At 40.0% G+C, this 17981-nt stretch overlaps 1 protein-coding gene across 1 annotated transcript in view; it reads right to left on the bottom strand.

The window, feature by feature from the left end:
- Window positions 1–17981, bottom strand: part of SCFD2 (sec1 family domain containing 2) — a 186644-nt gene that overhangs the window by 9067 nt on the left and 159596 nt on the right. The window contains exons 6-7 of the mRNA XM_063157282.1: window positions 5574–5719; window positions 1956–2090 (exon numbers count right to left, since the gene is read on the bottom strand). Coding sequence (XP_063013352.1) covers window positions 1956–2090; window positions 5574–5719 — 281 coding nt within the window. The remainder of the gene's footprint in view (window positions 1–1955; window positions 2091–5573; window positions 5720–17981) is intronic.

Below are 17981 nucleotides of genomic sequence, written 5' to 3'. Positions count from 1 at the left end.
ATGCCTATGAAATGTTTACCCTACACAAAGTTCACTTGCTCATTTCTTAAATATTCCTTATAGTAGGATATTTGTCTTACCAGGAAAGATGCACTTACAGGTACATATTGCCATAATTACCTGTGTCTCTCTCTCTTTCACACACACACCCACCCACCCCTTCTAAAAGTACAGATTAGTCCTCAAACTAGTTAAAGGTGTCAATGTCTCCATCTAACCATTTAGGCCTTCTGAAGTCCTTATATTCTTATTTTTTCCATTTAAAGAATAACCTATATTTGTGCTTAAAAATTCAATTCTGCAATAAACAAATACAATGAAATCAATAGTATTGTGAAAATTACTGGTAAATGAAACCAATAATTAAAAAATTACTTGCTTGTAACAGCCTGGTTACTTTGTTTGATAGTGGAATGTGTTTTAAACTATTATTATTGGAGTGTTGGCATAAATTTTTCAGTTCTGACATAAGAATGGAGATATATTGGGTCACTTTTTCTATATTTATCTTATGTTGTCTTAGGGCTTTATTATTAGCTTTGAAGAACTGAGAATTTCAATTTAGGAACCTAACTGAATGTATCTTGGAAATCTATTTCAACTGTGGAAACAGATTCCTGAGAACAAGCACTGGATTTTAGGCTTACTTGATTATGTGCTCAATACTAGCTTTATTTGAAACAACAGAAAAATAACGTGTTTATTCTGATACTGGGTTCTAGAATAGCACCAACACAACAGTCAAAACTACTTTTGTCACCTGACTTTAAATGCAGGTCTAGCAGGAATTTTCACAAAGGAAAAAATAAAATTCTATTACCACAGAATCACAGAATCAAATTGGAAGGAGCCTTGTATCTCATCTAGTTCACTTCCCTGCCCAAAGCATGGCCAACTTCAAAATTATATCAAGTTGCTCAGGGCTTTGTTTGGCCAACATTTGAATATCTCAGAGAGGGAGAATTCTCTGGATTTAATCACTCTTCCTGTTAGAATTTTTTTCCTTTATTCAACTGGAATTTCCCTTGCTGCAACCTGTGTCCACTGCCTCACACAGTTTGCTGATGTCTCTTCTATGTGGAGGAGTGGTGGTGGTAAAACTAAAGGAAAAACACTGGGCACAATATTGAAATGTACGGTACTCATAACCATACTACTGATATGGTTTGGTGTGAATTCAGGGTTGTTTTCAATGGAGAATTCAGGATGTGCAGTAAAACAAGGCTGAATATACAACATGCTGGCTACTCCACACTTCAACTCTGTAAATATTTAGCAGACACTTAGCATGAGCTAATTTGTAAGGCAGAGTAAATTCTTGTAGAATGACTGTCTTAAAACATGCTAAGAGGATCCACAAAGAAATTTCTAACTTACAGGCTTCCTTCCTTCCCCTATGGTACAAGTTGCACCATACCAAATTATAGACAAGGTATTGAATTTGGAGCTCCTCCTTCATCCCCTGTGAGACCAGATTGTTCATACTTACTTCTCTCCTATCTCAAAGCTGCTGAGTGTCCTTAAAGTCCTTTGATGAGGTGCCATGTGGAATGCCTTTTGGAATGCCAGGTAGGTAACAGGAACTGACACTCACTTATCAGTTTGTTTGTTGGGTGTCTCTGAAGAGCTCTAAAAGCCATGTGAGTCAGGACTTCCCTTTAGCAAAGCCACATTGTCTCTTCCCAGATATATCATACTTATTTTGGTGTCCACCATGACCCTTATTTAGATGTTCAGTCTGCTCCATTCCTCTTGTTTAGTTCAGCAGGTGCTATCTGTCTGCACTGTACCTGAAATGTGATGCCTTAAGCTATTCCCAGCTCCCCTTCAAGAATTTAACTCCCCTTACCTTATCCCCTTAAATTCTGCTGAGCAGTGTAATAAAGTCAGCTACTGCTGCATGATGCTCCGACCTCAGGAAAACCTTACAGATGAGCTTGGGAAGGCTGGTTTACCTTCATGAACATGCTGAATCCAGTTTTAAGGAGATCAGTGAGGCCTGATGAAATGTGCTCAATATCAACAGGATCGGGCCGATCGGGATTGCAGACCTCTTCCACCACCTGTTTCAGCAGAGGTTTGTAAGAAGCCTGCACAAAGAGAAAATGCATTGTGAGCAAACCTGTTTAGACTCAGTGCAACCATGATTCGAAATATTTTATTTCTGTTAAAGGTTACAGAAATAATTATCCCACAAATGAAAGCATTCAGAGAGGTTGTGACCTTGACTGCAGATGGTGTGCACCAGCACACAGAGTGACAAGGAAGAAAAGGGGGATTTTACTTTCTCTAGAATCTTTTAGGAGGTAATACAGAAATGGATAACCATACAGATGGTGCACAGAGACACTGTTGCCCATTGTGCACCCAGATCTCATTCCCTTTCTAGTGCTTTTATAAACACCTAAACAGGGACTTTTTTTTAATTGACCACTCCTACCTTATTCCAAGTGTCATGTCCCCACGGATGTCTGGATACCAGCAGGGAAGGGAAGAGACCAACCTGCCTCTTTGTCCCTCATGGGAGAGCACAGCTAAGGAGTCTCTATTAGTCCTTTAGCTTCTATGGCCATGGCACTCCACATAATACTTCCACCTGTGGAAGACTTCTGAACAACAGGCCAAAAAACCTCACCACTACCATGAATGTCAGAGCTTCTGAGAAGTTAGGGGCTAGGAGAAGTGGAAAATGTAAAGGTACAAATGATCAACATGCTGGAAGGTCTACTCCAAAAGGATAAACCTTGTATCCTCTTCAGGATCCACAAACCCTGTCTGAAAATGAAGTAGTAGCTCAATAATCTCCACATTCCAATACCAAGGTTTAAACCACTCTGACATGCTGAAAAAAATTTAAGATAAAACTTTTAGGAACCAATGGAAAGATGTTTAATGAAAATTCAAGCTTGATTTACAGATGGAGTTTTGTTTTACTGCTTTGAACTTTGCCCAAACTGCAACACCACCACGATCATTTCAGAAAGTGCAACCATCTTAGAAAATGAGCAGCTTTAAAATTAGCAGACTTATTTGGTTTTGGGACTATCCCAGATATATATCATGCCTTAGATTACTTAGGGAAATCAAGTGCAACATCATTAATTTTGCAAAGATGGTATCTACAAGAGACATACTGCAAGTAAATAGTAAAAATTGATGGAAAATAAAACACAAACCACTTGGCTTGAAACTAAAATTTTCTGGAGTCATTAAAGAAATGTTTTTCATCCAACACTTTAGAATGAGAAACAAAGCTTACAGTTTTTTTAATACAATGCTGTCAACAAAGATTTATGCAACTCATCTAGTTCTTCTCACAACATGTGCATAATTTTTAGCTGAGCCAACAAAGCAAATTACAGCAGACACGAGCTGCGGGATCTTCTAGAACATGTCAAGATTTCTGTCAAATCTAGTCACGCAATAAACAACTGTTTGAAAATACACATGTAGGCATGAAGTCCTATTTATAAAAATCTGTTTAATATCTTCATAGATGAGGAACAGAAAAACATTAGGAATGAAATATTTTTGGAGCAGAGATCAAATCACAGTTTAACAGAGAGGTTTACTCCACAAAATTAAAGGAAAAACATCATCTGACTGAAATGAAAAATATCATTCAGACAAAACTCTCTACTCAAAAGATGTCAAAAATTAGCTATGATTTTGCATGTCTGAATTTTCAGAACCAAATCTCAGAGTCCTTCAAAACAACCCAGTCAGACTACACAGATACTAAAATACAGATAGTACAATCCCCTACCTTTTTTAAGTATAATGATTTCAAATATTAAAAAAAATCTTTTATGACTTGAAATTAATCTACTATATTTGTAGGGTTTTTTTTCCATACAACTCCCAAAACCTGCATTGGTTTCTTTCTCATATAATGAAACTTGGATCAACTTTAAATTTTGGCAGGCACAGATTTGTTTAAAATAGCTGTTAAAAATCTCAATAGCTATGGGACACACATCATATGAGATTATAAAGGGGAGAAGAGAGAGAAACAGAGACAAAGAGTGAGAATGAGGAAAGGAGAGTGAGGCATGGAAGAAGGAATGGAGAATGGGAAGGAGGAAGGCAGAAAAATACCTAGATCAAGATGAAAGTAGTTTCAATAACAGGCAAAATTCTGTTCTTGCATGGTCACTACATGAACTAATTTGACAACCTGATGAAAACATTTATCATTTTATGTAAGACATACAAACTACAATGTTACAAAAAGTCCTTCTAAGAGGCTATCCAATTCCCAGTTACTTATCCATAGAAACCTTTTTTTGAGTCTTAAGAAGAAATGGAAGCTTCCCGGCTTTTAACAAGCAAAGTGAAAAAGTATGTAGAGGCTAAACCCACTCCCATAGCACTAAGCAGGTTTGGCAATGAGTGTGGTCACAGGACAGGCACTGCTTCTTCTGAGGAGCTGAACTGACTGCACACAACCCCTGCCAGCCAAAAGACAGGCCCATTTCCAGAGAGCTGTAACTATCATGGACAGTCACATACTGCCTGCTTATTTCTACTTCTATAAATCTCCTGGACTTCCCTCAGAAGGTTTGTCCTACTCAAGCAACTAGATCCCTTGCATGGCTAGATTAAGGGGATGCAAGGTGTTAATATATTCCTTGCTGTGTTCCAGCACTTATCCCTAAGCAAGCAAAGTGGATTACATCCAAAGGACATACTGATGCTAATTACACTTCCAGGAAACTTTCCTTATCTTCTCACTGCCCCTGCACTGAACTGTATTAAATGTTTAACAATTTTCCCCATTTTGGACACCAGACTGGTTTGAACTGCTAGAAGACTTCAGGAACAGGTTTTCTTCATCTTAGAAATTTCCAGTGACATTTTGCAACAGTCGTGTTCTTCCAAAGCAATGCTTAATTTGAACTACATTCCTTTGCTGGTCTACAGCACCAACTATAGCACCACTAGGAGTTTGGAAGGATTTTTTTATGGCTCAAGGCTAGAATCATGTTTTATGATCCCTCTCTAAATCACTACTTTCTGCTGTAGAACTCTATTTTTAACTGGGAAAGGTCTTCAGGAGAGACAGAGAGAAGGAAAAACCACTGTCTATTAGTCCTGATGACCTAAAGCAGGATTGTAGATCATCTGTTCCTATTTCAGAAACAGAAGCTGCTTTTGTGACCTATTTACAAACAGGTTTGTCCCTCATGCTTACAGGGACAGGAGAGGAAATACAACAAGAATATAGCTGCAGTATGGGTGCAGACATCCTGCTTCACTCTGCCTTGAGCAGTCTAAGTCGAAAGCCATCTTGACCTAGCCCTGCCTTTCACAGGCATTCATGTCATTCCACAGTGCTGCAGAGCAAAGCCCAAATCTCTTTCTCAGAGCTGACATTGATATGCATATGCCTGAGCCTGGACAAAGGACTTGAGGAAATTTTTGACGGCTGGGTCAATTATAAAATCTATGCTTAACTATCCTCTTCATGGGCAGAATGTGTATAGAACTAGCACATCCACAAAATTAGTGCTGTAATTTTGAGAGCAGGCTAGAGAAATAACAAACACAGGGAAAAAGACAGCTACACTTGCCTGGTGGGTGTTGCTGCCTGGATTATGTATGGAATGGAATTGTTTCATGGGCACTCGGACCCTGGCAATATCCCGGAGGGACCGGAAGATACCGTCCACGGCATCTGTGGCTTTCTGAGATGTCAGGTTCAGCGACGAGTCACAGCCTAAAGAAATAAAGAAACACACAGCTGAGTGAGTGAAAAATGTTCATGTGTTTTGATAATAAACAGTAGGAAAAGGGTAACTGGGAGGAAATTTTAAATTATTTTCATTGTATTATATTCTGGAAACTTGGGGGCTTTTTAGGCAGCATGTCCTCAGCATGGCACAAGTCTCTGCAGATAAGTAAGAAGGCAAAAATTCTGGACAGCAGGCAAAGTGAAGAGTGCCTCTCTTTGTAACCTCCATCACACAGCACTTTCATCAGCACAGAGGATATTTTGCTATTCACAGGCAACAGAAGGTTCCATGCTAGCAGACCCCAAAGAAGAGCCCCCTGTTATGTGGGAAGAAGCCAGCTGTTGGCTGGTCTGCTTGGGTAACAGCCATGAAAAAGGGAACTGCTCCTGCCTGGCCAGCAGCCTGCTCACTCCAAATACATTTCCTACCTTTGTGACAAGAAAAACGGAAGAGTCTGTGCTAAATACAGCAGAAAGGTCAGACAGACTTTGGAAAGAGCTGCATTATCACAAAAAATTTCCTATCCCTCAAAGTGGCAGAGTTATTACCTCTAAAGTATTTTTCCAATGCACTTCTTCTAAGGTATAATGCTTATCTTCCACTAAGGCTAAATTCCAATTACAGGACCACCTAAAATGTCCCTCTGGGTGGCCAGACAGGGCCTTGGAAAAAAGAATGTCTTAGTCTTGGCTCCATCCCCCTCACCATACGACCTATATTGCACATAAGCACTGAAATAAATGCTTTCTTAAATCCACTGCTGATGAGAATTAGCCAAGTGAGAGGTAAGTGGGTCACCTGATATTTTTATTGCCTTGTCAAGACAGTTCTACTCCTCTTGACATCTCTGCCTGCCTCTCTGCTTGCTTGACTCTTCATCCTCGTGGCAGAAAATCCATCATGAAATAATTCTTCTTGCCACATGCTCACACCAACACACTCCCTCCTGCTTATTGCTGTTGTTCTCCAGGCATGATGCTGTAGTGGCTTCTGAGTCCATCCTCCAGTTCAGAAAACAATCCTGCACCAGCAAACTTCTGTGTCTATGCAGAATACTGCTGAGAGGACAAGGTCCAGCTTGCACTGTGCTGCACCCTTGGAGCCTGGCACTGAAAACAGGCATCCAGACTGTCAAGAAGGCACCTGGATTTTGGGGTAGGAGATCCCTGAACAAACTTTCTCTGCAACTGACAAAGGACAAAATCCTTATGTACTTAAAAAAATCAATAAATAGGTGGTAAGTTCCACATGTACAGGGAATATTTGACAGTGAATCTGAATTACTTTCATACCTTGGTGTTCTACACAGTAAAAACTATACACAATATAAACACACACACACACACACACATACATTTGTAGAGCTCTGAAACTGTTCCTAAATGATGGTGATTAGACACTGAGCTATCATTTGTCTGAATATCATTTGTTGAGGAGAGGTGTGGGAGCCCTGGAGCACTGGGCTGTGCTCAGCTGTGCCTTCCAGCAAAACCAGAAGTGTATTTCCTGGAGCACTGGAGCATGGAGGGGCCAATGTCCATTTCCAGTGTCCAGGTCAGAGTGCTGAGCTGGACCCAGTTTGGGATCCCAAGGTGGCACTGGAGGATGAAGATTCAGTCTGGCTGTCTATGGCTGGCCTGACAGAGGGAAGAGAGGTGTACTTTCAAATTTCTCTAAAATGTGACTTCCTTGGGACTTTCCATCAAGAGATATAATGTCTGAGGAACCACGGATATTTATTTCCAGCCTGACATCTGGTACCTCTTTTTCAAATGTAAATGTAAAAATAAGTTTTCTTAACAATTCCTTACTGTTGAAATCAAAATCTCTGCAGGCTGCTGTCTACCTGTTGCTCTAGGGTTATAGAGGGGAGCCAAGTTTCTTTCCAGCCTGGAGAACAACAGAAGCTTGTTTTTACAAGTGGCAGGCAACTACAAATCACCTCCCATTCACACCTCCCTGCAAATGGGGCTCTGCAGCATATGGAGAGCAGAACACAGTCCCTCTTCTCTGCTCGCTTCAAGCTCCCAAGAAATCTGCCCCTTTTACAGCAGCGAAGAGGTGGAATACATTAGCTGCTGCACAGCTCATGTACTAATTAAAACAAAACTTCCTCTTACTGTTTTTTCTTGGGAAGTTAAATGCCATTTGGAGAGCATGCTGAATGGATTCTTTTGAATCCCAAGCTCTATTATACATGGGAAAAGGTGTTTAAATAAAATTTTGGGATTTCCTGTTGGACTTGAAGAAGCCCAGTTGGGGAGAAAAAGAAAATCACCACTAACCTGCAGAGGACTCAAGATTTTAAAGAACATAGCCTAGTTCTGCAGTGGAGAAAATTAGTCTGTTGGGAACTGCATTCAGTGCCTACCAGGATGACACTTATGGACTTTTTCATGAGACAAAGTACATCTCCTCTTAAGCAGCACATCTGCATAACCACTATTCCCACAATTAATCCATTTTCAAACAAATTTTGAAAAAAGGAGAATGAATGGAGATGCTCTTTTCTACAGTACTGAGTGACCCAGGAACCAAACAGGACCAGCTTTCCTACTGATTTCTGAAACTGGAAGGAAAATGCTTTAAGAAAAGGACATGGCACTGTGAACCCATAATAGAGATTCATAATTAAAGAGCAGCATGAGATTGATTATCCTCCCTCTACCTCCAAAATGTGACAAATGAGAATTTCAGACCTGAGTTTGAGGGAACCTTTCACTGTTCTTAATCTCTTTTGGTACACATAAACAAACTTGCTCTTTCTCTAAAGCAGTATGATAATTATCAACATTTTCGGAAGGACTTTGATAATTCAGAGTCATCACTAGGCCTATGATTCTTACAAAGTTGAAAGTTTAGGAAAGCTGAAAGTTAAACACTCCACTCTGTTGTATTGGTATTAACATCTGCTCTCTCCACCTTAGGTTCTCTCTATAACCCTTTTACAGAAATAAAGCAATGTAAACCCTGCAAACCCTGGAACAGAGCCAGCACCATAACCAAGCCATTTCGGAGCACACATTGAATCATGGGCTAAAACAGCAAACTTGCACTCTGAGGGAGAGAAAATCCAGCATCAGGATTTCATTATGCAGGATTTCATTATTTTCTAGATATGCAAAGTGAAAAAGCATATTGTCTTGTCTCTTGTCAGCAAAAGACAGAAGAACAAGAGAGATAAAGGGTTCCTTGAAGGTTAGAATGGAAAATACAGCACTATTATATTTAATAAATTTAAATCTTCTATTTTTATACTTTAGGTGATAGCATAGCAATGTGGGCCCTTCTTTCTCTAGTAGATAAATCTAAGGATCTACATACGCACATCCAGAGCCATATGTTTTACAATAGTTTTGGTATATTTGTGCATCAAGAGATCTTTTATGCAAAATAAATTACAAATGTGTACAGTGACACAGATCATTGCTGGTTTTTGCAGGATAAAAAAAGTGTAAAACCCAAAACTAGGATGTAATTTGTATAATTCTTCTGTCACTTTTCTTCCCTATGGATTCTGCCACACATTTGAATCTTTATTCTTCCATCTGATTTGTACTGAATTGTCTGATACTCTCTGATGCATCTAAAAAGTGAAGCTGCTAAGTAAGTGTGACACTGTGGGACAAGGAAGGACAGGCCAGAACATGAGAAATCTACCATTTCCCTATAGTTACACCAGCAGAAGGTGAAAAATTGTAATTGATTCCCTTCTAGTTTGGGGGAATTCAGAAGAAAGGTGTGTTCTACAGCCCTTGAGTGAAGAGAGTGTCCAGAAGGGGCAGACAGAGTGGTGCCTGTGACAGCTTCCCTGCAGCACATCCAGCCCCAGGGCTGCAGAGGCTCCTGCTCTGTGCTCACTGTGTCCTCTGCATCCCCAGCCAGAGCATGTGGGGTGCTGGATGGACAGGCGGGCTCACCCCTATAAACTCCTATAGGCCCTCCTATGCACTTGTTACAACAGTTCCATATCCTTCTTATGCTGGGGATCCCAGAGCTGGATGCAGCACTCCAGAAGGGGTCCCACAAGAGCAGAGCAGAAGGGGAGAATCACCTCCTTCAACCTGCTGGCCAGCCCCTCTTGATGCAGCCCAGATTTTGGACTGCCAATGCCAGCAGGCAGAAAAGATAGGGAGCAGGAGGAAAGAACAGAATAGCAGCATATGGGAAAAACATTAGAAAAAGGTGGGGGGGAATGCACACAATATCAAAAATCAAAGCTCTGTGCTTCTATAATTTTCATTTATGATCTGATCGGCACACAGAGAGTGAAAACAACGATGTGTTTTGAGGCAGTCACCAGCACCATGCAGTGCAAGTGATGGTATGGATCTGGTGTCTATGACAGGAGGGGACTGAGTCTGATCCACTTCCAAGGAAACCCTGGAGGGCAGCATTGTGACCAACAAAGATGCAATTTGTAGTTTTATTCTCATCACAACAAACATCTCCCATTTGAAAGAAAAGCCCAGGATAGTTTTTTTTTAAGAGTAAACTAAATCTAGAATCTTATATCTCTGCTTCAGCTTTTAAATATGCATCCACACTCAGCACTCAGTGCTGAGCATCCAGGGATTGCACATGTATGTTTCCAAGGGCATTTGAGCACATTATCTGATCTTTATTACATAGGGACACATCCTACAAGCTCTGGAGCTCCCTGAAGAGCACTGTGCTTGGAAAGGTTGTTTTTGACATCAAATCTTTGAACCCTCTTCTGGAAACTGCTCTTTGGTGTACAAGGGACACACAGACCATGTGGATAAGAACTTTGCTGGATCTAAAGCTGCACATGAAAAAAATCTGGCCACTAACCTGCATGATTAAATATTGATTTAAGAGCTACCTTAGGAGAGTAATTTTTTTTTTTTTTTAATTTTGGCCTTGATATCTGTCATTTGGATATTTCGATTCTACAGGAATATTTTATTGCCTTCTTCTTGCCAAAATCCAGCAGCACAACTTGTAATATCAACTTTTATGAAGCACTGCAAGCTTGGTACTGCTGGTTCTCATGTTACATGAAATTAAACCTGTCAATTCAGTGAACAATTACAGAGAAAAACTACAGAACTTACTACAATAAATTACGTTAATTAATTGCAGGAGGAATTCAAGTTAGGCTCAGATGTGCTTTCTGAAGGAAATTAATGCAGCAAATTCATTCGGGAACCATTCAGTTGCTCCCTCAAGCTGCCTATATCTTAATTAAAGGCCACAGATGCTAATAAAGCCATGGTAAATGCTCTCTAAGTCCAGTAAGGCCTCCCCACAATGTTCTTGCAAGAATTCAGTAAAACCCCAGGTTTTACTAAACAATATAGAACTTTATGAGCATACCACCCTAGGACCCATATGATCAAAAATCCTTGCTCAGTCATTTGCAAATTATTCTCAGATACCCTCTTTTTGTCTTCAGAGCAGTGGCTGCACTGTGGCAAGCACTGATTTCTACTCCCATCAAGGACATCCCTTCCATTCAGGTGGGCCATTTGCCAACAACTTCCAGTGATGATACAAAGTTTCACCCTCGGATCTACTGCCTCGCACCTTGAACACAAGGTACTCCCGGAGGAACCACGTATGTGAAGGACAAAGGACGAAGGATGAGGTTTCTGTCCAGGTAACAGCAGGTGAGGCAGTCAGGACTATCGGTCCTGGTTCTTCTGCACAGCTGCCTTGACCAGAAGTCCACACAAGCATGAGAGTCTAGTTGCTTTACCCATTTGTATTCAGATGGGAATGTCCGGAAAACAAGATCTGTAAAGGCCCTTATTTTTTAAAAAACCTTTTCTTCTTTATGTTGATTCAAATGAATCCTACTTTTAAAACAGTAACAAAGTATTAGTATTATATAAGTATTTCAGTATTTTTATTTGATTTTTTCAGTACTTTTTTCTTGGATAATGAAAATGAATACAATCAGTGTTTTTAGCGTTCACAGTCCAATTTGTTTGTGTATTCCTCAAACTGCCAAATCAGGCTTGCTGATTGGACATAATTGGTAAATGCTTCCTTCGGAAAACAATGGCCAGACCTAGAATTTGTAAAAATGCAGGAAGCAGTTTTAACACACGGATCTAAGAATGATGATAATGGAGAAGTGTCCAAGAGACATTTTCTTTCCCAGTTAAGTTCTGAGCCAAACTCACAGGACTCCCAGTATCCATAAACTAGCGTAGGCACCTTTATACAATAATGTAAATATATAGAAACATAAGACCACAATTAAAACTAATTACTGTAATCTATTTATCAGCTAGTGAAATAAAACAATATTTTCAACAGCAAGAAAAAAATGATCACATTCTAATGCTATGTGTAATTATCTTTTCCAAAAGGCCTCTTCACCCAGCATACTACAGCACAGGTGAAAAGCCATCTGAAAACTGATAAAGACAGTCAGTTTTCTGGGCACCTAGGTTGCATTTAATGGGCAATATTTAATGACAGAAAAAAAAAAATAATAATTGCAAATTAGACTTAGCTACATCAGATATTGCTACCGCCTAAATAAAAACCTAACTCCAGGCTCAGTTCAGAGCAGGTTTGCTGAGGGAGTTATGACTTACTATGGCCTGCTGAGCACAAGCTGATGAGAAGAGAAAGTCAAGTGGCACATCTCCCAGGGGCTACAGCCATTAGGAGGAAGAAGGAAGGCTTCCCTTTTTTTCTATACTACCAAGAACCTGCTAAGTCATTAGAGGGAACAATTTTCTACCTGGCAGACTGCAAAAGACCTTCTCTTGTCCTTCCATCAGTAGTGCAAGAACCATGACATGCTGTGCCTCTGCAAATGTAGCCCAAAGCTGACTAGGGTGTATGAAACCATTTACGATGCTGAAAAGCAGAGAAATGTGGCTTGTGATGCTCTGCTGGAGACCTAGAGACCAGGGGCTGTACTGGGCAAGGATCAAATTAAACTTTTTTCTGTTCCTGATGCTGCTTCTCCTGAAAAAAGACATTAACACTTTGGATATTGAAGTGAAATATGGGGCTAAAACAGGGTAAAGGCAGAACAACTGTTCTTTCACGCTGTAAGTGAGGATAATTGTGTGACAACTAGTGTAACAACTTCCAGAGAAAAGCCAGGAATATTTCTGGTAAAGGACTTAATTGCATAACACAAAAAAACAAAAAAACAACAACAAAAAAAAAACCTCAAACCTTTTTAACCTATAATACTGAAAGCAACAGCCAAAATTTTCCACAGTGAAATCAGAAATTCTACTTTAATGGCAACCTGCCACACTGCAAGTCACACATGACCAAGGACAAAAGGACTAAGAACTGGAACACTGGAAATTTCTGCATTCACACTGTGACAGCACTTGTCCCTCACAGGAGCTGTTTTGTCCTGCCACTGTCAGTGGTACCATGCACACAAAGAACAGGCCACGTTCTCCCTGGTGTCCCAGCCTTGCTGGGAGTGCCTCCAGCAAGGAGCTGAGGCTGCAGGAGAGCTGCAAAGAAGCCATGCCTGAGTCCTTCATGGGCTTCATAGGGCTGGTCACATGTGCCAGGGTTGAATCCAGGGCACAGAGTCCCTGCTCTGCAGACAGACAAGAAGTTACACTGGAACACAGCCCTCTCAGTTCTTTCCATCACAGCCAAGAGAGATCACGGCAGGGAGCTTGTGTGGTTTGATCCATGCACAGCATCTACTCTGTGCTACCAGCTCAACTGTGTTGCATGCTGTGCATGAAACAGGCCCACTGGAGACAAACCCCTGTCTCTGGTACTTGATCTACTGAATAAATGACCTAATATGAAATTACTGTGTTTCAGATGTTTCTCTGAAGAATACACGGAGAAGAACTGCCACTGTTGGTACAGATCTTCATCTATTTGTAAAGCACAACGTTGTGCATGTGGGCTTGGGATGCATGAGTCAATTTTTGAAGCTATGAATCATGAATTTAATTTTAGTATAAAAGCAACATGTATTATCTGTTACCTACCAGAGTCTGATACTAAAATGGTTTGCATTTAGGTGAAAAGGTAAATGATAACTTAGCCTACAGTATAGGTGATTATGGTATTTGGAATAAGCATTATGTCTCTGATGAGATTAGGAAAACCGTGTTTTGCAGAGGCATTTGCTCTTCATGAATCTCATGGAAAAATTTAAGCAAAACCCACGTTGCATTTGGAGTCACAAAAAAAACAGGGGAGGTTTTTGCCTGTTTCTCTCTCTAGCTTTGGTTTAAATGGTTGTATTATTCATCACCTGCTGTAAAACTATTTCATTTGAAATCGTGGTTGTAGTACTGTCTCAAAAGATAACTCTTCTTGTTTTGGGAATATGTCACATGTGATTGAGGATAACATCCTATAAAAAGTACCTTCACAGACTTTTTTAGTTTTATTTAAGTATAAATTATTTAAAAGTCCTCCTATGTTCATCTATGCTCATAACCCATTGAAACTGCACTGCCCTTTGTAATGCAAACAGCTCAGTCCAAACATTTCAGTCTATGGATGAACAAGAAAAGGCAAGCAAGTAAAAGGCCTGGGAGAACAAGAATAAAGCAATAAGAAATGCAAGTTAGAAAGAAAGAACTGCATGAATTAGCCCACTTTCTGTTAATTTTTAACTTGAAACTACTTTATACAAGACACAAGACAGGCAGCATGAAGCATACTTTGGATTAAAAGCAAAATGAAAGAAGTGAGACTGTGGAAAGGATCTGAAGAGAAGGAACCCTGCTATGGGAAGATGGACCAATGCAGTGCTATTTTTTCCCAAAGAATGAACAACACAACCATGTGCCAAGCCACCCCTTCCTCTGAGTACACGAGGGCTGAAGCTGCCCTAAGACACAGCAGATCCCCAACTATGAATAACACAAAATTATACAATCAATGCTCATTTTATTCTTCTTCTTGTCTGTTAATTAGAAACCACACTGTAGTGCAGATGGCAAGTATCAGTCAATGAAGAAAAAATTAGCAGCAGTACAAATCTCAAGTGCATGTAGGAGTATTCTGGACTATTAAGTGAAATGAACTCATATTCATAAAACAGATAATTCATAATATGTGCAATAGATTAAAAAAAGATGCTGGCAGAGGTCTCAATTTAACAGAAAATGTAAACACACATTCAACTTAGAAGGTGTGACAGGATGAAGTTAGGACAGCGGTTAAATGCCTTGTTGAGTTACTTTATGGTTTAAATTCAGAATTAATTGTGCTATTTTAATTGACAAACAATTGAATGGCTTGTGGAGTTGGTCTAAAGTGTTTCTTAAGCATAGAAGAAACAGCGTTTTTTGTCTTTAAAACCAATTGAAAATGTGTGTATTAGTGAAACACAGCTTTTAACAGAGGTTTGAAGAAACAAGTAACTGACAGAAGATGCCTGAGATCTGTAGTCATTTCCATTTAGTATAAATTGTTAATGTTTTCAGGAAGAAGAAATAATGAAAAACACTAGTCATCTTGTAGTCAAGTTTCAACACCTGCTTATTTATTGTTGCCAAAAGAAAAGGATAACTTGATTTATGTTCCAAGTATGTGGCAGAAGCACAGGGATTTTTTGCTTTGAATTGTGCCTGCCTAAAAATGAAAGAAGACTTGCAATTTCAGAATTAACTGGGGGTTTTTTTGGTTGTTGATGTTGTTTAGGAGACAAAGACATTACTAAGTGCAAACAACCAGTCAAGTCTGATGGTCTGACAGCAGAAGTTTAATCATGAGACTGGTTTGTGGCAGCTGAATGCCGTTTGCTGTCCTGGGACTGGGCAGGTGCAGGGTGCTCACACAATGAAAACTATCTAGCCACAATAGAAATATTAATATATAATATATCTAAGCTAATAGGTACTCAAATGATCAGTAGACATAGATTCGCTTCCATGGATATGTAATGAAGCCTATGGAGGAGAGGAGACTCCTTAGGCTCCTGCCATAACCATGCTTCATTTCAGATAGGGAAAATACTAATTCTGATTTGATGAGTTTCCATGGAAGCACACTTCCTTTCCTGTGCCACTGCTGCTTGATGGACACTTTACAGTTATTCCTCCTTTTTCCTCCTGTTATAAGGATACCCCCCCCCAGAAACACAGAGGGAGATAGAGAGGACATGCACAGTAGAGCAGCTGAGCTCAGTGCTGCCACCAGAGCAGCCTCCTAGAGCATCATTTCCCCTCTCCCCACAGCCATGGGGCTGGGCAGCGGCCAATGGCACCTCGGGAATGAATCACCCCCGAGTAAGAAAGTGTTTACATTTTCAAGCAATGAAAAATATTACATGAGGAAGCTTGCCCATACTCTTGATTACTATGGGGTTTTTTTGTCAGATAAGAAGGGCTGCTTACTGCAGATTCTGTGCCACCTTACAGCCTTGGCCAACATCACGGTGATGTCCTAGATCACTTCATTAAAGTTTTTACCAACCTCAGATGTAAAATTCTGACAGCCTCCATTATCTGTAATGGATGTAATAATATCTTATTTTCCTCATATTTGTGGCACACCTTAAATTTTTTTTAACAGATTTTTATTTTTACACCAAAGTGTTAGAAGTTAAGCTATTTTATATGGCATCTGAAAAAGACACTGTTTCCTTGCACAGGTATTTTGTCTCTTCACTGGGCCAGACCAGCCCTAATAACTGGACAAAACCTGAGAGCAGAGCCTGGAAATCATTACACAGTGATCTTTATGCTGGAGGGAGATGGCAGAAGACAGCACCATGCTCAAGCTCCTTGGTTGAGCTCAGTCTCTGCTGCAATACAGCAACACACCATTTTCAGCTCCCAGGAAAAACACTGACTCACAAGGATGTCACCTCATCCAAACTTACCAGGTTTGCCCATTGCAAGACTGGAATGCTGCATTTTCTGGGCACAGTGGTTCTGCATCCAGTTCCTGAGCTGAAGGGACCCACCAAGCAGAGCACACAGCAAGGAAAGATTGCTCTGAATTAGGTATAATATCATATTTGAGCTTCTGCTGCAATGTCCCAGTCTGGAATTGTTCTGTCACAGCTCACTGTAACTCTCTGCACTCCCAATCAGAAATTCAATTAGGCCATTCTTTGCTCTTGCAGAACAGCATTAGCACTTTTATGTTGATTCTTTGCCATTAAAAAATATGCTAAAGTGGGATTAATCTCTAAGAATTAGCCATCTTAAAAACAGAAACCTGGTCCATCCTCATTATCCCATCCCCCAAAATCTCCTGAAAAGGCCAACCTGTTAGCACTGAATAGAGCTGGACTTTCTAGTTTCACCTGCTAACATCAAACTCTGTGAAATAATTCCCACTTTCAAATAAAGGGCCAAATCATTGACATGGAATAAGCTAGAGCAGTACAAATCTGAGATAAGAAAAAAGAAAAAGTATTAATCTGTAGACTAAAAGCACTATGACAAGCATAAAGAGGCATGTGTTGTTCATCTCAAACACAGCTATTAATAGATGCTACCGTCAGCCCCCAGCACATTCAAAGTCAGAAACGCTTACTCTGCAGATATAAATAAACTGTCCTACTTTCTGCTTCCACCAGCACTACAGAAAGGAAGAAGGACAGAGATACTAGCTAGAATATACCTTTTCCTGCAAATGATAAGTGGAATACGACCCTTTTGTGAGAAGTCTTTAATATGTATAATGCTTGCTTAATTTATTTGAGCTTTATTACATGGCCTTTTTCAAAGCTTCTCCAGAGTGTTGATCATAAAATTCAGGGTCTGGCCTTCACAAAGATTACCTCAACAAACGCTTGTAGACAAAGGGAAACAAGTGACAGCAGAATGAAGCAGAAAAGCAGTAGGATACAAAACTTCGATACACAGAGCCAAAATGGACATAGGTTGGCTTAAAAATCTGAGCATGTTTTTGCAGAGATAGCTAGAAAAACATATTTGCAGTTGTAAGTTGAGCAAATTTGATATGAGTCACAGCGGCTGTAAACATGCAACCCCCACAGAGCTGTTTGCAAATTGTTTCTCTCCATATATCCACTTGGTTCAATTGAAGGCTGAATAACTGAGTAACTGCACAACACCAAATATAGCACATGAATGTAAGGGAAGAGGAAAAATTATACAGGAACCAACAGTCGAGTCACTTGCCTTTCAAACAGGCACAAAGTTCAATCAGACTTTGAAAAGAAAAACTAAGTGTGAAAAAGGAATGAGGAAGTTGGACACAAGCTGACAAATGCAGGTGACAACCTAGCTTGCTGTACCTGTATTCTGGGTGAGAAAACTGAATGTTCAGCTGACAGAAGTC

Source organism: Melospiza melodia, chromosome 5 (genome assembly GCF_035770615.1).
Source record: "Melospiza melodia melodia isolate bMelMel2 chromosome 5, bMelMel2.pri, whole genome shotgun sequence".
NCBI lineage: Eukaryota > Metazoa > Chordata > Aves > Passeriformes > Passerellidae > Melospiza > Melospiza melodia.
This window is presented reverse-complemented; position numbering and strand designations above follow the sequence as displayed.